The following is a 23,125-nucleotide window of genomic DNA, read 5'->3' on the forward strand; positions in this document are numbered from 1 at the left end:
GAATAACTCACACAAGTACAATAATACAAAAATCACAAAGAACTAAACATGCTGGGTCAGGAGACCCAGGAACCTGACAATAAAATATAAAATGGATACAAAAGCTATACACAATATATATCTTGATGCGTAAATATGCAAATGGAAAATGTTTTTCATCACAGTGGTGCACATTAAATAAGCCAGAACAACTAAGACACACAAAAGACCTTGAAGCCTGGATGTGAATAAACCTGAGTCACCACTGCACAGTGTCTGTAAGGGATTATTCGAATAAGACTGTTTTATTGTCAGCTACATGTAATGAGAGTAATAAGTAGTTACTGCCTTCGTGTGTTGCCAGGCTCTGATTGTGGACCAGCTGAGCATGAGGATGTTGTCATCCTGCTGCAAGATGACAGACATCATGACAGAGGGCATCACCAGTAAGAGCCCATCACATTTAACTATTTCTTTGAACTGCGAGGCTTATTTTGTTCGTACCTGCGACTCTTTAACATGTCTGTGCCTGTTTCTGTAGTTGTGGAGGACATCATGAAACGACGAGAGCCACTGCCGAGCCTGGAGGCCATTTACCTGATTACACCCACAGAGAAGGTAGGGATACTCCTTCTTTTACCTATAGAGGCACATCCCTGTCAACAGGTATGCACTTTTAGAAGAGAGATCAGACAAGCTGCCATATTAAGCTGTTGACTTAGTCAAGAAAGATCGCTCATGCTTCTTAGTTTCCATGATCTATCTTTACATCCAAATTTCCTTTATTTGTTGAAAGTTGTACAGAGTTTATAATATACCTCAAGTTGAATGTTGCAGACCACGAAAGAGAGAGGCTGCAGAGCTTGGTCATCAGGGAGGGACTCAGAGTAACGGTTATCCCTCAACTGAAAGGTGTCAGTTAAGGTAGTTCTGGTATCTGATTAGGATGCTCCTGAATACCAAGCATTAGTGCCCAGAGCAGCTCTGGGACATTCTGAGTCTTACCTGGCTGATGTTCCCTTGGAAGAACTAGAGGTGGTGGCTGGGTGGAGGGAGATATAATAATAATGGATTGGATTTATATAGCGCTTTACAATACCACTATTCATTCACTCTCACACACTGGTGGAGGCAAGCTACGGTTGTAGCCACAGCTGCCCTGGGGCAGACTGACAGAAGCGAGGCTGCCATATCGCGCCATCGACCCCTCTGGCCAACACCAGTAGGCGGTAGGGTAAAGTGTCTTGCCCAAGGACACAACGACCAGTACAGAGAGCCCGGGGATCGAACCGGCGACCTTCCGATTACAGATGCGCTTCCCAACCCCGTGAGCCACGGTCGCCCCACGATGTAAATGTAGGCATCTTGGCGCAGACTGCTGCCCCTGCAACCCGGACTGGGCTAATTGGAATCAGAATCAGCATACTTTAGCAGCGATAGATGGATGAATTTTTCTTGGAGAAAAAAAAATCATTAATTTCTCTTAGAAGTGAAGAAGCTTCTCAGATGAGAGCTGAAACGTCTTCAAGAAACATAAAAAAGTCCAGTCGCTTTTCTTTCCACGCTCCTTAGATTCATGAATTTCAATCTTATACTTTTACACTAAAATAACTTCACAAATTAACAAATGGTTTGGGAAAATGAAAGTGAATATTCAAAATGTAACATGTGGTAGGGTTCTCCAAGGCAGGAAGGCCAGGCCAGTGCGGACTCTGGGACGCTGGAGAATGTAAACCCAGCTCATGGTTTGAAAGGGAAAGACTGACACGCACTAACCTCTACTTGCAGCTTGACTAGCTACCAAAATATTGATCAGAGAAGCTCACATTACAAAATGCACATATTGTAAGGATTATCCTTGCTTCACCTTATCTTGAAGATTAAAATACAGAACTTTCATCGCAACACATTTAACCTGTTTCTCTCTCTTCAGTCTGTCCACACCGTCATTGCAGACTTCAAAGACCCTCATTCATCTAAATACAAGGCAGCCCATGTTTTCTTCACTGACTGTGAGTACACGCAAGGACTTTACAGACAACCTTCTATTTGATATAGTGTTGATGCTGCTAAACAAGACTGTTTTGGATGTTGAGGGGTTTTTTAATTGTTGTAATTTTTTTCTTTCATAGATACGAAAACGAATGCTCTCATTGATGTTGTTACAACGTCTAATCCCACAGTTTCCTCAAAGTTCTTATAGTCACCTATTGTCTTCTTGTTTTGAAACACATGTGAACCGGTTTTATTAGGTCAAGTAAGAGAGGATCTTTTTGTACTAATAATCAAATATTCCCCTAATTTACAGTTTTTTGTAGACAAATTAAGTAGAACTATACAAAAGTAGTTATTTTTCTTTAAATATGCTTTATTCCTGCACTATTACAGGGGGTTACAGCTTCATAATAAGAGACTGAGTGGCTACGATGTTGCAGTTTCCCTTTAACAGAGTCACCTTGGCCTTAGAGGTGTCTTTATAGTGGAAGAATCTAAAGCTGCATCATGTTAAATGAAGGACGAGCTTCCATTGAAGCACTCTGTCAAAGTAATATGAAGAAGTTTAGTCAAAGATGATCTTTTAGAGACATCATAGGTCGATTCAAACTCTGGTGTTTAAGTGTATTTGTCTGTGAATGTGACTGAAACTAAGCATCATGTGATATTTTCCAGCATGCCCCGATCCTCTCTTTAATGAGCTGGTGAAGAGCCGGGCTTCCAAAGTCGTCAAGACTCTGACGGAGATCAACATCGCCTTCTTGCCCTACGAGTCTCAGGTAAACATACTGTGCAGCCCTGCATGGTGATGGTGCATAATGAAATGCAGAAAAGCATGTTTAATCTCTACAAAAAGATTCTGCATACCAATACGTATAATCAGTATTAAAGTTGTGTCCACTTGTTAAATGATGATGACCCTGATTTCAACTTCAACTGTGTCCTGCATTGGAGGAGCCTCTTGTCTTGAATAGACACAATCGCATCAATAACTATTAAGACATCATTCTCTGCTTCTGAAGGATACAGACAGCTCATCAGGAGCTTTTCATAGCAAGTAATTCAAACGTTGCAGCAAGATATTGATGACTGACCTCGTGTTGCGATGTGATCATCTCAGACGTTCACTTGGCTGAAGCTTTGTCCATTTCTGGTTACTTCTTGGGGCAATATGACAGCATTTCTCTGTGCTTGTCCCTGAATGGTCTTTTAAGAACCCTCTTCCGACATCTTCTCTATGCTGATGTGTTTAAATGAACCTATCCATAGTTCTAACCATGAGGTAGCAGATTACGATATATCATGTAGCTTCACTAACCCTAAAAATGTTGATGGCATCATCATCAAAATATTATCTTAAGATACTTTAATGGATGCCTGGATGTTAAGCTTTATTGTAACACCCGGGAGAACAGTCAACTCATCAGTTTATTGGACGTGAAGCAGTTTGGATGGTTTCTTGTATCTTCTGTGCTTGTATGCCTTTGGGACTTAAAAGAGCATTTTTGACATGAAAATGGTTAATGAAGTCAGACTTAACATGCAGTCTGACCAGCCACACCTGAGCATGCAGTTCAGGTAACAAAGTCCATGTGATGGGCAAAAGAAAAGAAATCCCCAATCCTGCTGTCTAATTGCAGTTTAGCTTTTTAAAGCACATCTGCATTTTCAAACATTTAGAACTGTGCAGAACAAAAACTTCCACTCAAAGTCCATAAATATGCATTATTGTCCTTAACTATTGCCTAAAACGCCAGAGCCAGTGGTTTTGGTCCAACATAGCTAATGACTCTTTTTGTTTACCATTTATAGAGATGGTTCTGGGACTCTGCATCCATTAACACCTACGTGTAGGACTAGAAATCAGGCTTTTCAAAAGGGACTGAAATCTGCAGTGACTAAGGTTATAATATAAGAAATCATGCACATGCATGGCTTTATAAACGATCAATTTAGATCAAGATTTGTGCCATTAATGCCTTCTTGTGCTATTTCACAGCACACTTTCCTACACAATGACTGAAACCCAGCTGAGTTTTATTGTCTGTTAGTGACAACAGAGAGAGAGAAGGAGAGGGAGAAAGATCCAGAGATGGAAAGCTTGAGCAAGAGCAGCTGCAGAGATCGATTAAGACAGGTGGGAGGAGAGAAATGCTGCAAAGGATGTGGGCAGGAATAGTAACAGCGAGGTTATTGGTCGGAAGAGTCAAGGATGGCTAAAGAGAGGCAGAGCAAGAGGACAGAGAAATGCACTCAGGTGGAGACTCGGCACAAAGCTGCTGACTCACCAGACTCTCTGTTTACTGCCAGACTGTTCCAGAAAGACTCACATTTATCACACTGATTTCTCTCCCTCCCACCTGCTTCCCCACCCTTTGCCTCCATCTTGTCTTCTTCTCTGCCTCTCTCTGTTTTCTAGATTCTTTTTTTAAAGTCAGGTGCACGTTCTTATCTTTGCTTTTTCCCTCTCATTTGCATTTACTCCATCCTTTTCTCCAACCATTTTACCCCATTTTTCCCTCCAGCAACCACCCCTCTATTTACTGCATCTCTCTCTTTCTGTCTGTCCTTTGCTCTCACAATCTAAAGATGCTTCTTGGCCCACAATGCTTTGCTTCCCTCTTGTCTACTATGATTAATTCAGAGTCAGTGGTTTTCTGCTTCAGGCAAAAATGCTGCCTCATAGTCCCGCCCACAGACTTTCCCAATTGGGCGATTCACATCCACACAGTGGGCTGCAGCCAATGGTGGCCGTTCTGAGGCAGGGGCCCTTCTGCAGCGCAGGAGTGTGGTCATGTGACTGTGGACAGATGGGTTGGGAGAAGGGAGTGGTAGTGATGCAGGAGAGGAGAAAAGAGAGGAGGAAGAGGATAGAAACGAATAGAGACAGAGGGAGGAGGTGAAATGATGGAACAGTAAAAGACAAAAGAGAGGGTGTAGGATGATGTGGTGAAGATCGAGTCGAGAAGACATTAAAGTGCAGGGGGATGAAATGGTAGAGACTGAAAAAAGAGAGGGAGAAAACATGAAAGCGATAACTGAGATCAAACAGTCGATTTGTGTAACAGCTGAAACGCATTAACACACACGCAGATGTTAAAAGCCTTGGGTCCTTTCTCCCTCTCTGTCTTGGAAATGCAGTTCAGTTTAATGCTTCTCAAGGAAGTTGTTTCTGGAGAAGCTTAGCATGAAGAAACACAGCTGTGCTTTTCCTCGCTGCTCTCTCTCTCTTGCACACATCATCACTGTGAGGGAGAGACGCCCGAGAGGGAAGCAAAGACACACTTAGGAGTGAAGGGAAAAAAAATCTTCTTATGCACATTAGGAAAAAGTATATCAGACAAATTAGTTCAAGAAGCTAGAAACACTCATGTCAGCACAGTTAGCTGAAGAAAAAAAACGACATTTCCTTGTATTTGTGTGTGCAGGTGTATTCTCTGGACAATCCAGATGCCTTTCACAGTTTCTACAGCCCTCATAAGACCCAGCTGAAGAACCCAGTGATGGAGAGGCTGGCCGAGCAGCTGGCGACGCTCTGTGCCACCCTGAAAGAGTATCCTGCTGTCAGATACCGAGGGTGAGCAAACAGGGGGCGGTTGTAAAACGTAAAATGTCTTTACATCTGTCATGCTTTGTTTTCCTTTATTTATCTTCCCTCCCGCTTCCCACTTTCCCGTGTCTGACAGGGAGTACAAGGACAACGCCACCCTGGCCCAGCTGGTTCAGGACAAACTTGATGCATACAAGGCTGATGACCCCACCATGGGAGAGGTGAGCTCACGAGAAATCAAAATGTTGTCACTTTAAATATCCTGCTTATTATTGTTTTCACTTAGCACATCATATTCTCGTTGTTTTAACCTGTGTCAGGGCTGTCCATGAGATCAGGTTACAGCTTAACTTGATCTCCGTTTGCTGTAATCAGTAAAACCACTGCACTAAAATATCCTCTCCAGGCTTTACTCTTTTAAGAAGTGCATTCTGAAAATCTGAAAGATTTAAAGGTAGAACTAAAACCTTCATGTGTAGAGTTTTTGTTATTGAATAATACAATAATACAAGCTGTATCAAAAAGAATAATCTTTTTAAATTAATGGACAAAGAAGCTTTTAAAACACATGGCTGAATATAAAGGTTTACACAAAACTTGTGTGTAATGCAAAATAATCATGCATGCAGTTGCAGTTGCACGGCTGAATTCTACACGAGACCGGATGCATGATTATCTAATTGTTGTGTGTCTCCCTCTGTAGGGTCCGGATAAGGCTCGCTCACAGCTGATCATTCTGGATCGGGGATTTGACCCCGTCTCACCTGTCCTGCACGAGCTCACCTTTCAGGCTATGGGCTACGACCTGCTGCCCATTGAAAATGACGTCTACAAGTATGAGCAAACACTGCTGTTTAAATTTTACTTGAGCATCATTTGCTTTTATTGTCAATTTGGCCATTGCTGTTTGGTTGATTCTTCTCCAGATATGAGACCAGCGGCATCGGAGACTCGCGTGAGAAAGAGGTCCTTCTGCATGAAGACGATGACCTGTGGGTGAGCCTGAGACACAAACACATAGCTGAGGTGTCCCAGTGAGTACTTTTCATTCTGTTCTTTATTTTCCACTCAGGCTTTTGATATCAAATTAAATAATTCTCATATGTTACTGTCTTACTTACTTACTTGTCACTAGGGAAGTGACACGCCAGCTGAAAGACTTTTCTTCCAGCAAGAGGATGAACACCGGAGAGAAGGTAAAGCCGACTCTGTGGAGGGAGGTGATGCTATGAGTATGAATGTAAAGTTTTGTGAAAACATTAGGGGTGTCCTGTGGTTTACGTCATCGCCGCTTTATTGGACATTAATCGTGTAACTTAGTGTTGTTTTTGTTTCAACAGACCACGATGAGGGATCTCTCCCAGATGCTGAAGAAGATGCCTCAGTACCAGAAGGAGCTCAGCAAGGTTTGTGTGTTTTTTGAGTCTGTGCATGCCTTTCTTTGTGTGTGCGTGTGTATACGCTGACCTGTTTTGTCTTTTTCAGTACTCCACTCACCTGCAGCTGGCTGAGGATTGCATGAAACATTACCAGGGAACAGTGGACAAACTTTGCCGTGTGGAACAGGTGAGACGGAAGCAGAAAGAGGGGACGAGGAGAGAAAACCAGAGGGAATAGGAGGTGGAAGTAGCAGAGGCGAGGACAAAGAGCACAGTGCAGCGATCGGGGTTTTAAAGTAAGACGTAAACAAGAGGTTTTCTGTTGCAGGATCTGGCTATGGGCACAGATGCTGAGGGAGAGAAGATCAAAGATCCCATGAGGGCCATTGTGCCCATACTGCTGGATGCCAATGTCAGCACATATGACAAGATCCGAATCATCCTGCTTTACATTTTCCTTAAGAACGGTAAGCAACAGACTGAATATAAATCACATGAAAATAAGACAGAAATATTTATTTACTTTCTAGTAAACTGTTTATACAAGTTAGTGTTATTATTATTGTCTTAAACATTTTTTATACATCTGTATAAATTGCCGTTGCTTTAGCTGATGTTTGAATTTTGAATCTAAGGGAAGTAGAGTACGCTCATTCTTGTGTGTTATTTAATGTGAGTGAGTGGGCCATGAAAATGTGGCGTTATTAAATATTTTTAATTGTCATTTAACATTTAAAATACAAAAGAAAAATGAATGCAACAATGATGTGGGTTGTTTTATTGAAGCAACATGCAGGAAGTTGGTGATATCAAAACAAACAATCTTTGTTTTACAAATCTTGTTAATATTTTGTGTATATTTGTGTGCTTAGGCATTACGGAGGAGAACCTCAACAAGCTGATCCAGCATGCTCAGATCCCCCCCGAGGACAGTGAGATCATCACCAACATGGGTCACCTGGGCGTCCCCATCATCACAGATGTGAGTGTCTCCTTATTATCAGCTTACTCATCCTTTCCTAATTCCTTATAAACTAAACTTTGAATACTTTCCTTAAATTAATTTTTAAGTAATTGTATTGTAGTTTTTGCCTTTTAATATTAACGCCAATAGAATGTAATGGAAATTTGCTTATATTATGTAATCTGTCACAGCACAAGTCTTCCCATCAGAGAAGCTGTCTGTGTCGTTTCACTTTAAAGCACAAACTGTGTGATGTTTTTCATTTGGACAGTCTGACCCTTGGACAAAACAGCCTAAGAAGATGGAAGTCAAACTACTTCACACTTCATAGATGTTGGGTGAAATAAAGCAGGCTAACAAAGAATTGTGAAAATATTGTATTTAGGCTTTTCTTTATTTACATTAAATTGTTAATTTGGTTACTTATATAACTGGTGGGTGATTGTGTATCATTGTATCTTTATCTGTATCACTGACCCTTAACCAACACAGAAATCACAACGTGACACATTTTGGGGACATCTCAAATGCAATTTCTTATGTTGTCACGCTTTGAATCCAGGTTATTTCCACTGTACTGCAGCACTGTTTGATGGGGCTTCAGGCGGTACACTTTTCAATAGGTGTTTGACAACATCAGGGTTGCTCCTTATCTTCAAGCCTGTTTTTGATTTTCATGGAGGAGCTCTCAAGGTGTCATCAGTCGTTTGGGAGTGGGGGGCTACCTCCAGGAAGGGAAAACAAGTATCATGGGCTTTTATGCAGGAATGACGGGTAGGTGGAATGTGAGTTGGTGCTGTGTCAGCAGTAATGGGGCTTGCAGTGACCTGCTGTGTTGAGAGATCCAACCCTCAGCTGTGGTCATGAAGTATGGGTAATGATTGATAGAGTAAGATTGTGGATTGAGTAGGGCTGGGCGATATGACCCAAAATTCATATCTCGATATTTTTTAGCTGGATGGCGATATAAGATATATATCTCGATATTTTTTTAAAGCCATAAAGTAAGAACAAAAAGAGAGTTCTTAGTCAAAGCTGTGTCCCAGATGTCACACAGGCACTTTTATTAACATACAGCACAGATGTACATGAAAAATTACTCAAAAATAAATTATGAGCATTCATTAAATAATAATGCTCCATAAATAAAAGAAAACAAGGTTGTTTTTGTGCTAAACAAAGAGCTCACAATTGTGCAGTCAAAATGTAAACTAAAAGACGCTGAGCGTAATAACAAAGACAGACAGATTTCACAGCTGCTCTGTTCCCAAGTTTTACTGTGTGACTGATAGCCTGGAGTTTGAAATCTGCTTCATAACCACGTCTCTTACAGGTGCCATTTATGGACTCCTTATACACACACAATACGGTAATATTACGTTGAAGCACAGTACGTATCACTCCGCGAAGGCTCTCGGTAGCCGTAATGCCCGACAATCTCATCAAGCGGTGCAGCTCCGTAGCTTAGCAAAGTCGTACTCAAAACATTTTGACAGATTGCTGAGCGCCGTGTACCACATAAAATCGGTTCGCGGCCATCAAGCACAACCAGAATTCATACATAAGGCGCGCTATCAACTTTTGAGAGAATGAAAGGATTTTAGGGTTAGCGCTGTTAGCTCGTTACGCGGTTAGCTCGTTAGCATGTTTAGCTCGTTAGCACGTTGACGCCGTCCAGCCCCACGCATGGGGCGATGCGCAGTAACTCGTTAACGGAGATTTGCCGTGTCCGTCTTGTCGCTGCCTGCAGCGTGAAGCGATGGGGGAGGAGGGGGAGTTGTCTTCAGTGAAGGCGAGGCGGAGTAACGTTGCGTAGAGACAAAAGTGGACGAAAGAGAGGCAAACTTGCGGCTCCACAACTATAATTATAACGTAACATAATTATAGTGTTATAATTATATCCTTTATATATCGATATAAAGGATATTGTCACATCTTATATCTCGTATAAAAATATATCGATATGTTTTTAAAAACTCGATATATCGCCCAGCTCTAGGATTGAGTTTCCTCCACTGGGTGACTGAGATAAGCCCAGCTGAGAAGCTCAGACCTCAGGAGGGATTGTGGAGCAGAGGCTGTGCTCTGTGCCACATGTGTGTTCCAAGAAACTGGTTGAGGTGGTTTGGGCCTGGTTAGGATGCCTCCTGGGCGTCTCCCTGTGGAGGTTTGGTGGGCACGCTCAACTGACAGACCCAGAACACACTGGAAAAATATATATCTTGTTTGTCCTCTGAATGCCTTGAGATCCCCTAGGAGGAACTGGAAAGTGTGGCTCGGGAGAAGGTTGTCTGGAATAGCCTGGTTAGTCTGCTGCTGCTGCATGTGTTGGCTTATTGCTTAAAGGGGCTATAATGCTGTCACTACGTTATGTCAGATAAATGCTACCTAAAGTGTGAATGCTCATAATAAACGTAGCTAAAGTTTTAATGAGATCGACATATGTACAAGGAATCGCTCATAGCTGAGGCTTCAGACTGCTTTAAACACTCAGTTTCATACAGTTCTTCCACCTCTGGCTGTTCAGCAGATGAGAGCAGATATTCCTAATATGGTTAGCTCAAGCACAAAGTTTTGGTTGTGAGCACAGAAGCCTCACCAACCTGCTATTTAAGCTCTGTTTCTGTGGGGGTAGCCAATCAGATGAAAGCTGTCTTTAAATGTAGACATTTTAAGATAAGTGCAGATTATTCTGACCTGTGACTCATGCAAAGCTACTCTAATACAATCCAAGAATAAAGCTACTAGTTACCTATTCGTTACTCTGAATATATGAACGCATTTGGAGATCTGTTCACATCAGCTCTGAGAGAAAGTGAAAGATGACTAGCATGTTTACACAGATAAATAATCTGTAGCATCAGGACATTAAGCTTTCGTTATCTAACGTCTAGCAGATCAGTTTGTGCTGTTTTTAATGAGTGCTCAAGGAAAGCGTCTTTTATTTCCACTTCCTCATCTATTCTTTCTTTTCTCAGTCCACCCTCCGCAGAGGGAAAAAGGTCGACAGGAAGGAGCGTGTGAGCGAGCAGACCTATCAGCTGTCCCGCTGGACACCACTGATCAAGGACATCATGGAGGTGTGTTTCTAGGCATTTTATTTTATTATGTGTTAAGAAAACTAAAGAGCTTTATATAACCTGCTGTCTGGCAGATGCATTGAAGTGTCTTAGTATTTTAGTTTCAAAAACATCTCAACTATAGATGCAGTCATTACTAAATTATGTATTAAAAAGTAGCTGTTACATACTTTTCACTTCTCATACATCCACAACAGTCTCAGTCAAACACCTAGTTGTCATCTACTATATTCAGGGTTGCACATAAGTGGTCCGCAGGTGCGCGTTCGCTGTCAAAATAAAAGACGCGCACCAGATAAGAAGTTGCAATGCGCGTTTGCGTACATATAAACGGCACTGTTTTTGTCCACTCGAGTGGGATTTTCACGGCATATTCTGCCCCACATCTTTGTGCGTTCATCATTTGTTTGAACCCAGCTCACCTCCTGGAACCACTTTTCCGAGAGTACGCGCTTCTTTTGGGGTTCGGACTCCTTCTGACATTTCTGTGGAGGTGGAGGAACACCAAAGTAATTGCTTAAAGGAGCTTCTTCAACATCTTTAAGAGTTCTAAACAAATGTCTGTCCTCCTCAGAAAATCTTATGTACGCAACCGCGCATTGCAACTTCTTATCTGGTGCGCGGCTTTTATTTTGACACACCTGCGGACCACTTATGTGCAGCCCCTTTATTTGTGCAAAGCTAATTCTGCAGTGGAAGTTGCTAAGAGATGGGAATTTGCCTATTTCAAGTGTGTACATGTACGTGTGAGAGACAGAGACAATATTGCTAACAAGGATATGTTTTATTTTTGTTCTTTTTCGTTCTCTTGCAGGATGCTATTGACGATAAACTGGACACCAAGCACTATCCTTACATCTCTACCCGCTCCTCTGCCTCCTTCAGCACCACTGCAGTCAGGTACATACAAACACACAAATGTATTTTCAAACAACATAGCATCTCATTTCATGGTTGTAGCATTTTCAAATTATGAAGAGAGAAATGGAGGTGTTGTATCAGTAGTAATTTGGGATGGAAGATGAGTCTGATGGGACTGAAAAGAAACAAGAACAGGGATGTGCTGCTGCTGCTGCTTTACCTTAATATGGAGAAACAACCATTTCTTGCAGTTACTTCCTGATTATGTTATTTCACTGCCTTGGATTTGTAGAAAATGGTATAAATTCAGCAGTACCTCCTTATACTCTGGTCCAGTCTGTGTGGATGCTGCCTATCCTGCATGCTCTCTTGCCTCTTTTAGTGTCCCTCCCCCACAGCTGCACACACACCCAGCATCAAGTACCTTGTTGTGGGTACTATCAGATAACAGCTGTTACGTTCAGAAAGTATTTGCAGGTGAAATTTTACTTCATCTTGCTTATTTGGTTTTTGCTCTGAACATAAATTGCCTATGTGTGATGTGATGCAGGTACAAACCGAGCCACCTGTCTGCAGCTCATTCCCTTCCTTCGCTCTAAAACCTCAACTCTTGTTTTTCTTATTCTAGCTAGTAATATTATCCTCTCACGGTGTTCTTCTTAGTCTGGTTAGGTTCCTGCCTGCTGTGGAAAATCTCTAAAATTTCACTGTATTGCACGAGGTGGAGAGCGACTGGGACACTGGAGGGCAAAACGGTACTGTGGTCCTTTGCCCTTCAGCCATCCTTCGAATGTCTTCGAGTTTAAATTGGCCAAAATGACAAATAGTTGCTGTGCTATCTGATGCACTAATCAGCGTTTATTTACGGCCGCCAGAGGCGTGTAGATTATGGCACCAACATGTGAACACATTCCTAACACTCTCCTAACGCTGAATTACAGGCCACCAACTCCTGCTTATCCAAATCAACCCTAACTAATGCTAGTAATACTACCAGAACTTTTCTGGTCCTACATTGTAAAAGTCCAGCGCTTATCTTTTCTTTAACTATGAATAACTTCTTATTCTTCACCTCCCTCACAGCAGAATTATTTACCTATCCTGATTTGAAATACAAATACTTTCTGTAAACATTAAGCCCACAGGGGAGGAAGGACAGTATTAAATTCATTTTTGATGTAAATGAAAATAATATTTCCAGAAAGCTAATATCTAGGATTTACTTATGTATTGTGTGTTAAATCAAGCTGGGAGAAAGGAGCAAACATAGAGCTATCAGAAGAGGTCTGGATAAAGACATGAAGAGCACACCAAGTTTTTTTTGTCCAAAAGAATAAAATGGAGTAAAATACCTGAAAATGGGCAGTGTTGGCGAATGTGTGGTAATATATGTGCAGATCGTGTTCATATTTTCTGGGATTTTTTCTTACTAGTTGGATGTGGTAGCAGAGATAAAGACATATTTGTATTATTTATTAGCAGAATGTTCCACTTGACCTCAAAAAACAAGACAGATACTTGTTCATATGATTAAGTGCAAGTAAGAAAGCACGTGGTTAAATAAAGAATCTTCAACAACCCCTGAGAGGATAAAAATAGTTCATGAAATCTGTGAAATGGAACAGTTGACCTTTTTCTCTGACACTTGTGAGTGTAAGGTTTGAAAAGTACTGGGGAAAATGGATAAACTACCAGTCTGTGGATGAAACTTTGGATTCCCCTGCTTCCTGGAGAGCTATATCTATGGATTAGACTCATGAAGACCTTCTGAGTATTAAAAAAGAAAGGAGCAGGATTAAATGAACATGGTGGACAAAAATGAACTGCTCCCCCTTTGCGTAAGGATGGGATCCACTCAGTTATGCTTTCTGTTGTTATCTTTACTATGGGATTAATACTTAAAAGTGACTGACGGCCTTGTCCTTTTGCTGTGTGAATAATTTCTTGTCTTTTTTTCTCTTTTTGTACATTTTCACAAAAATAAAGTAACAAAAGAATGTATTAATACTGTACTTTCATTGTTGTGTTGTTGTTTTCCGGCAGTGCTCGGTACGGCCACTGGCACAAGAACAAGACACCCGGAGAGTACCGCACTGGGCCACGTGTCATGGTATTCATTATCGGCGGCGTGTCTTTCAGCGAAATGCGCTGCGCCTATGAGGTCACACAGGCCAATGGGAAGTGGGAAGCCATCATTGGTGAGTAGTGTTGCAGAGGGTAGTGTAGGCTGCTGGGGTGGGTAGTTAGAGACACATCCATCGCCTTGAAAACAAAGTGGGTGTGACTCTGAGTGGGCATGTTTTCATGAGAGGTGGGAAATGCTGCGTCCTAATTCAGATTAAAGAGAGGCTGAAGATTCAGTGTGTGGTCTTTGATGGGCACAGATGACTTGTGACCTGGGACGTGGCTAAAAAACATTAAAGATGGGCAGGCGGAGAAACAAAGTCTGGAGTATAGAGGGAAATCTGACTGGAATAGACTAATAAACGTAGTTTTCTGAAACATTAAATGCGGTTTCATATTTTGGGCTTCATTTCAGTATTTTTACTTTTTTCAGCCTGTGGAAACAAAATGGAAATTTAGAAATATAGGCTCAAGTTTTATAAACGCAGCAGACCTCATTTCATCACACACATACAGGGCGGCATACATCCCACGTCACACATTGCTGTCACAGAAATTTCCCATCGACAGGTTTACACTGCAGCAGCTTTTTTTGCAGGATGCAATTACAGATAGCAGGTAGATTATTGTGTGCAGCATTTTGTGTTAAAGTAGCCCCTTTGTGTCATGTTCCTGTGTACTGTTTATTTGATGTCCTGAAGCTTTGCCAGCCAGTCTGTGTTATATTGTTATGTTAACTGAAAGTGTCTTTTGTTGTGCTCTGCTTCTGCTGTTGTCTTTAAAAACAACTGTTGTCTTTAAATTGCAGCCACGCCATGTCTTTCTCTGTGTCTGTGTTCCCAGTTTATTTGTGTTTGTGCAACTTGGTGTGAGTGTGTGTGTGTGTGTGTGTGTGTGTGTGTGTGTGTGTGTGTGTGTGTGTGTGTGTGTGCTCTGTATGACAGGTTGCTTGTTTTTTGATCCTTTTGTTTTCTGGAGAGAGCGAGTGAAGGAAGGGCGGGGGCATGGCATGTGCTGTGAGACGAGTGGTGAAGCCACTTCTGTTCCTCCACAGGTGCCACCCACATGCTCACCCCCACCAAATTCTTAAAGGACCTGCAGCATCCCGACTTCCGAGAGTCCACTAGGGTGTCCTTTGAGGACCCTGAGCCCTCAGCCGAGTGAGGCAGAGACAGATTGGGAGGGAGGGAGAGAGAAATCACACAGAAAAAAGTAAAGGCAGCCGTGCAAAGAAGCCCTTTCTGAACCTTCACAGCACAAGGGCTTTCTTCCTTGTTCCTTCTTCTTTGAACACTCAGTACTGTTTTATGTAACTCCACCCTCCTCCTCCCCACTTCCTCAGGGATGGATGCCCCCGACATTTCCTCACTGCATGGACTGCTCCATCAGACTCCCTATGTATCAGTAACTCAACCGCGACTCCGTCATGTGTTTCAGACTGAAACCATAACTCCAAACAGGTGTATTCTCGCAAAGTCTCTCAGCTTATCCACAAATCCAGTGCAATAAACATTTAACATTTCAACTACTTAAATTAACTCTAAGATTTGTTGGAGCAGTCTTAGCTCACATCCTCACAACGCTGATGTGATGATGGCATGCGTATCACACTTCCTGTATCCTGAACTCTGTGCTGATCAGCGGCCATGCCTGAGGAGGTCGTGAACCCATCCCTGCTGCCTCCTCCCATCATCTCTGCAGGGTGGATTAAATCGCCCCGTGATGGGCACCCAAAGGCCCTTTGATCTTGTTTAAAACTCACTCCAGATTTAATCTGCCCCAACATCTTTATCAGTTCCTCTGATTTATTTTTATAATTTGCCCTTTACATACACCAAACAAACACCTTTTTTTGTTACTGGTTTCTTTCCGGATTGGTCCTTGAGTTGATGTTGGGTTTCAGAGACACACTTTATCATTTCTTTTCTGGGTTTTTTTTTTGTGTGTGTGTTTTTGTTTTTTAATCCTTGTGTATTTTTTTTCTTTGTTTTGACCGCCTGACTTTGTCCACTCAGCTCACCATCACATGCTCACATGGCTCATGACCTGTCTGCAGAGGATGCTGGACTTTAAGCGAATGTTGTCATGATGATGGAGATCTGCTGACAAGCAGGGCAGCTGGGTGACAGAGGAAACCAAGCGACCAAAAATAAGTTCATATGCATTCATATGAATATTTGCCTTCTGTAGTACCGTCACAACTCCTCTGTGCGGACAGTCTGAGAATGTAGCATTGTTCCACCTGATATGCTTTAGCAACCCACCTAAAAAAAGAGAGAGATCCCAAAAAAACATCTCCTAACATAGCGCACTATCCACATCTTCAAAATACTCATCTTCTGTCTTAGTATTCAGCACATCACCTTGTTTATGTGAGTACATATATATTAATAACTGATAATGCTTTCAAAGCAGCTCCTTTCAGACAACATCATACCTGGACACACACTGATGGATAAATTAGTGAGTTTAAAGTCTTTGCTTTTAAGTCTGCTCTTTTCAGCAATCAATAGAAATCCTGTTACCTACATGTGTGGAGAACCAAACAATGAATTAAAGATTAAAAAAAAAAAGGTTTAGCTGCATAAAATTAGCCAAAAGCTCAGGTGTATTTAATAAAGATTAAATACCATACCTAATTTCAGTTTGGTGAGTCTACCCTTCAGGGTGGTCTCCTCGAGCAGTGTTACAGTATTTCCTACTCCGCTGTTGCTATTGGTCGGAGATAGTTCCATTCTGTCTTTTATTTGGTGCATCGGGATATTTTCCAGTGTGTTAATACAGTAATGTGAAAAAAGAAAGTTCACCGGACTCTATGCACAGTGCAATGTTTGGCATACTGACACAACCACCTCATTCCAATTATCAAGCACAATGGTGGAGGAGTGATGATTTTGGCTTGTTTTGCAGCTGCAGGTCCACTCAGGTACTCAGTCAGTATCTTCAAACTCTTTCCAGTCAGTTTCAGTTGTTATTAAATCTAATCTGCAGTAACTGTGGCTCTTCTGTGATTGATCAAGAGATCCATTGTCATTGAACTAGATAACCTAGCCTTGGTTGACATAACCATCAGAAGGCAGAGGCAGCTGCCAACCTCGTCTCCTGCACACCATCCTTGTACACCATAAAGGGTGTTCCCAGTGGCATCGATTTTGTTACATTAGATAACGACTCCTCCCGTCTACCTTCCAAGCTCAGCCATCACTATTCAGTGCATCTGCCAGGCCCAGGAGTCACTGCCTATTCTCTAATTGCAACCTCTGGCCAAGCTAGTGTTATTAGCAGTGGACTTCCATCATTTGTATTTGGGGTTTGGGAACTTACGAGTGACCTGAAAGTAATTTATGTGAATTTTTCCAGCTGGACCACACCCCTTCCAGTCATACTCCTATAAATACCTTCCTGCACCACAAATCCATTTGTTCTAATTTGTATTTGGGGTTGTTGTCTGGGGTCCTGGACTTTACTTTAGCACTGTGACATGAATGTTGTAAAGAGTGGTCCAAAATGTTTCCACAGTGATATGAGAGACTGATGAAGTCATACAGAAAATTATTACTTCAAGTTATTGCTGCTAAATCATGAGCTGCTCCTAACAACACCACATAGAGTCTGGTAAACGTTTTCTCTTTCACATAACTGTATCTTAACCCTCCAGTTTCAATTTGTGTAATGAAATTGCAACTGGTCAGATGGGACTCAGATGGGATATGAAATGGGACCAGTGCTGAAAGCAATCAAAAGGTACACGAGGAGATGACCTTGAAGTGCACACTGACCAAACTTAAACCAGGTGTGGCTTCTGGTATTCATATGGGTGGAGTCGTGACCTTTTTCATTATACTTTTAAGTGAAACCAGGGCTGTTGAGAGAAGATGATGCTCGATTTGCTTTGAACAAAGGGTTAAAAAAGAAAACATTTTATGCTTTAACGAGCTTTTAATAAAAAGACTACATCCCTTAGTGATCACCAAAAAACATGGCTCCATAATGCTTTTCTATTAATATCTTTGACTGGTTATTTCATGATTATTAATTAGTAAAAAGCTAATATATAATGCAGTTTTTTATTAGACTAGAATGTTGAACATCCATCTCATGACTAATCTGCTAAAGCAATATCATTTACAAACCAAGCTTTTTTAAGGTTTTCTCAGTAAGCTCTCACAGCTCTCACCATAAGCGGTATGAAGCCTCCCTCCCCACATGCTGCTGCATTCAAAGCTTCCTGAGCAAAAATGGCCATTACTTCCTAAAACAAGTCTTTTTGTTTTACTGTGCTATTATATGCCAGTATTTTTTGGTGTTGGAGCGTAACATCACAGTGTTGTTTCTGGGGCTAAAAATGGCCCACCAAGCTGTGTGTTTTGGGAACAGCAGAGAAGCAGGCGAAGCCAATTCGACATTCTAGCCTGACCCCAACTTTAACCCACTCACCCCCTTGAACCCCCACTCACGATCTCTGATTCCTGCAACCACCGCATCACCTTAGCCCAATATGAAATGGACTTGCCTCTTTCTCTTCTGTTTATTTGGGGGATTTTGTTCAATTTTTTTGCCTTTAACTGCTTCCATTTCACGTGCCCCCCACGTCGGATCAGGTTAACGTGTTAGAGGTAAAGCAGCTAATTAAGCCAAACTGGAAGAAACATGCAGCTTTGCAACAGAAACAAACCAATATAGGTCAAAAACTGTTGGTGTCTGGAGTAAATCAAATCAAATGTTTACCCTCCTTATGTTCAGGAATTAAGACACAAGTAAATGTTTGCTTTGCTCCAGTCCTGCACCTTTCAAGTTTTACAATGTCTGAAATGTGTCTTCAGCTGTCCATCCTTGTGCCATTAGAATTACTGATTTTTACATTTCCATTCAAATCTAAGTTAGACAGCGGAGTCAGCTCACTGGTTTTGGATTTCATGACTTGACTTCTTGAAATACTTATAGCCTTTTCCGCTGTCTGCATGCCCTTTTAATAAAGGTTGCACATTTTCATGATTGTGCATATTGGGCATCACATGATGTCATGCACACATTGCTTGAGAGTTGTCTATCATAATGGATGTGATACAGTCATGGATTGATAGGGGAAAATGCATATTCCACCAACTGGATGGCAATGGTTTCTCGAGGTTGCTGGTGCTTGCTGGGTGAAATTGGTTGCAAAGACAATGCTGCAACAAAAACTTTGTTTGCTAGCAGGTTCCCACAGTCACCTTTAGTTTTTCAAGTTTGGCTGGAAATACTCATTAACTACTAGCCTAGCGGCAGATCATTTTGACAAAGTACAAGGAAGCCAGAAGAAGGTTCACATTTACACTTCAAAGTAAAAGCAGTTCTTGCATCACACTTGTCACAGTTTTGCTACAGCTAGAAGAGTAGTAGCTAGCTTCCATTCAAACTACAACTGTAGCAATAGGCTAGTAACTAGCTAGGGAATACACATTTTTCCGCTAGTAGGTGGTTACCCAGGGATTACTCACCCATGTTGTTGGCCTGTTTGATTGAGTCTTTAGCAATCATTTTCCCAATGTTTGCCATTAACCTCCGGCAAGCACTCGGAACCAGATGAGAAATACTCATTTTTTCGGTTGCCAGATAGCTGCAAACTGGTGGCTAGGCCTGTGTGACATTTCTCACTTACTCCTCCTACATTGTCACCTTGATTGTCACACATCCAAAATGGCAGACAAGTTAACGTTGTGTGGTTCGCGGTCACGTGTCTGCAAAACCTCAATACAGATTTGGTGTTGCAGGTTTTCAACTAGCCCACCTGCTGCTTTAAGCTAACTTAGTCATAGTAGTTGTGTGGCGCCATCTCTGACCTGTGTGCTCCCATTGTGTTCAGCTGCATGTGATTTATAACACAGCCTAATAACTCGGTATCTGACTGTATGTTTGTGGAGTGAGAGTGTATTAGAGTAGAGTAGTGCATTACATACTCCTGCACAAGGTCACAAAAATTCCAGAAACTAAAGGGGACCTATTGTGCTCATTCCCACTTTATTTTGGAACTATGCAAGAACAGTTTTATGTTACTAACAGTTTAAAAAAACAAATCTTTGTATCTTATACTGGTACAGTTCATCTCTTAAACATATTACAAATTAAATTTCTGATTCTTAAAACAAAATTCATACTTTGATGGACACACTGTGTTACTCCAGTACAATTTTGGGGATCTATCCGTAGGATCAGTGCCTGCCTAGATACACACAATGCAATTGTTGAGAAAGCTAATTTAGCCACATTAGCCTAGCATTAGCCTTTGGAGCAGTCATCAATACAAGACATCCAGTGTCAGTGATATAATATTACAGCTTCTATTTTATAGCTCTGGCTCCACAATGAAAATTCAGCTTCATACTGGCCTCAAATTCCACTGTTTTGTACTTTTAGAAAGCTAAACAAAATTAGCTTGTTTCTGTGACTGTATTCGGAAATACCATCCAATTAACATCTGCTACATCCCAGGATAGATTACAGGGATTACTTGTCCATATACTGAAGTATTTGAAAGTTTGTCCATGTCTAGTTCAATGTAATGTCAATTGTAACAGTGTGTATGTATGATATATATATATATATATATATATATATATAATAATATATAATATAATATAATAATATATATATATATATGACAGAAAATAAAGAGAAGCAAAATAGTTCCACTTTAATGTGCAAAACAATCTAAACCCAGAAAGGTTTTAGTCTATTCTTAAAATAGCCAGTATACAAAATTTGAAGTGGTTTAAATAGTTACTTAACCTTTAATTCATTTTCTGACTTATGTGATGTGAGCGTAATGCTTTATTTTCCCCTTTGCATTTAATGTCTGTGTCAGAAAAGAATACAAAGAATCTCCTCAAGACAAAAAAGGAACGGAAACCCCCAAAAGCACTTAAACCTCCACTTGAGTACAGTGAAAATACCCCCCTCCCCCCTAACACTTTTAAGACTCTTTTAATACATATTAATAATCCATTTTAACTTGCTGACTAACAAATTCCGATTCCATAACTTTACGATCTATCTTTACTTTCAACGTTATGTAAGGTTGTCCTCGTCTAAAAAGTAGGCATTCATAACATAAGCTGAAAACACATTTTTCATCAGTTTCCTTCCAATCGTGCAGATCTAACACGCTGTGTTTGTGTGTCTCTTTATGCGTGTGCGTGTCTCTAGGATCGACCCACATCTTCACTCCCACCAGCCTGCTGGAGCAGCTCAAGGCCATGAACAAACCAGACGAGGAAGTGACGAGCTAAAAATCCTCCAATCAGTCTCTCTCCTCTTAACCTCCCCCCCCCCCCCGCACATCATTCCCAACCAAATCCTACACATTAACTGTGTATGCATCTTGCTTGAGAAGAGAAAAAATTTAGACAATTAAAAAAACAAAAGAGATACGTTATATCAAAGAATAAAATTGTTGCAAGTATTCTCATATTTTACAATGGATGCAACTAAATAAACGTATTTAAAATTAATTAAATATCAGAAAAGAAGGCCATTTAAAATTGAAATGACCAAAATGTAATATTGTATGCTATGAAACCTGCTAGGATGTGTAAAAGGTAGATGATTTCTCTTGTTCATTTCTTTCGGTTATCTCCATGGTGTGACTTTTACCTTTAGCAGATAGAGGAGGGATGTGCAGCCTGAGGGGTTCATATTGTAAAAAATATATCAGTCACCATGCAATTTATAGATATATGCATAGATATATTTCATCAGAGAGGAGTCTGTCCTATCACCCTTCCCTTACCCATTTGAGATGTTCGTATTCAGTAGCATGCTTCGACTGTGTTTGTATCCAGTGTGGATGTTCCGAGAGCCGCATGTAAATGTTGTGGTTGAATATGGCGCTTAAAAAATACTTTTTGTTTTGAGCATCACAAAAAGGAAACTATTCTTCAAGGATTTTTAAGAGTTTAAGAGACAATTTCACTGGCCGCTTTATTAGGGATACCTTTCTCACTGCTTATTAACACAAATGTATTGCTAGTAGGTCATATGGCAGACGCTTGATGCATGTAGGCATGGTCAAGACGGCCTGCTGAAATTCTGGCAGCAAAAGGGGTCCAAACCTGTGTCAGCAAGGTGTGACTAATGAAGTGGCCGCTGAGTTTGTATGCTCAAGTAAACTTGGTCCCAGCTACTGAGCTTACAGGCTAGCAGAGAAGAAAGTAGAAAGTGTTCAGGGATGTATTGATTTTTGAGTTTTTGATACTCAAAACAAGATCTGTTGGTTTTAAGTATTCATTTTAAGAGCTCCACTTAGTCAGTCGGAAAAGAGGGAGCTCTGTTAGAAGCCAGAATCATCCCTCCTCCAGCTGCCGAGACTGTAAAGTATTTACTTGCCACAATCTTTTTCCTTTCCTCTGCAGAGACGTCACGTTTCAATGTCAAAAAGGCCATTGCTTGCTGATATTTAATAAATAATCCTCCAAAAAGGGCCAGTTGTATTTCAGTATTGTATCCTGTCAGATTAAGTCTTATCATTGGTTAGTAACGATGTTTAATTGGGCCATGCACTGAGTAGTGTTGTGTATATGCTATATGTTGCTGTTTTAGCGTCTCACTGTTGAATGGTGATTTTTTCTGACTGTGAAGTAGTGACTTTTCCTTTGACGAAAAAACAAAACAAAAAAAAAAAGCCAATGTGAAGCCGCCGTGTTTGTGGTGTTTTAGCTGTAGCTGTTTAGTGGTCCACTGGGAAAAAGAACTAAGATCTATATTTTCTTTGTCTGTTTTCCTCCTCTGGTGCAATGTAAAACCCTCCAATGGTGAATGGCTTTGCAAGTTTAAAAAACAAAACAAAGAAAAACCCTGGAAACCCCTCGCCACTTTTCTTTCCTCCTTCTATTGCCTCTTTCCTGGCCAAACAGTTGTATATTGCACTATGATGCGTTTTCTGTGATGCAAACGCTTGTGTTTATTTTTTCTTTTCTATTATAATTTGCTGTTGTATAGGGTTTACGCTGTCAAATCAGTTGATTTATATCAAAATTATTTATCAGAGAAGATAATATTGAAACATTAGTCTGTCCAAAAAACTGTTTAACTTATTGGGATTGTATGTTTGCGAGTGTTGAAGCACAAACAATACTTCCATGTGTACCTAATATGTACTAAGGTTGTCTAATAAATTGGCTTCCATTATACTGAAAGACTGAACTTTTTTCTATTA

General features: G+C 41.0%; 1 protein-coding gene across 2 annotated transcripts; it reads left to right on the top strand.

Moving 5' to 3' along the window:
- Positions 1 to 343: 343 nt before the first annotated feature.
- stxbp1a (syntaxin binding protein 1a) lies at positions 344 to 23,105 on the top strand (the record flags this gene model as incomplete). Of its 2 annotated transcripts, XM_014333411.2 has the most annotated exon segments (18): positions 344 to 425; positions 521 to 597; positions 1,913 to 1,991; positions 2,650 to 2,753; positions 5,403 to 5,551; positions 5,661 to 5,745; positions 6,228 to 6,358; positions 6,451 to 6,558; positions 6,660 to 6,720; positions 6,865 to 6,930; positions 7,010 to 7,090; positions 7,232 to 7,370; positions 7,776 to 7,885; positions 10,846 to 10,947; positions 11,762 to 11,847; positions 13,852 to 14,006; positions 14,987 to 15,144; positions 21,118 to 21,227. In XM_014333411.2, coding segments are annotated over 17 exon segments (1,725 nt in total), but the record flags the coding sequence as incomplete, so codon positions are not given.
- Positions 23,106 to 23,125: the final 20 nt, after the last annotated feature.

Source organism: Haplochromis burtoni, unplaced genomic scaffold (assembly GCF_018398535.1).
Source record: "Haplochromis burtoni strain Fernald_Lab_line unplaced genomic scaffold, NCSU_Asbu1 Contig_51, whole genome shotgun sequence".
In the NCBI taxonomy this organism is placed as follows: Eukaryota; Metazoa; Chordata; class Actinopteri; order Cichliformes; family Cichlidae; genus Haplochromis; species Haplochromis burtoni.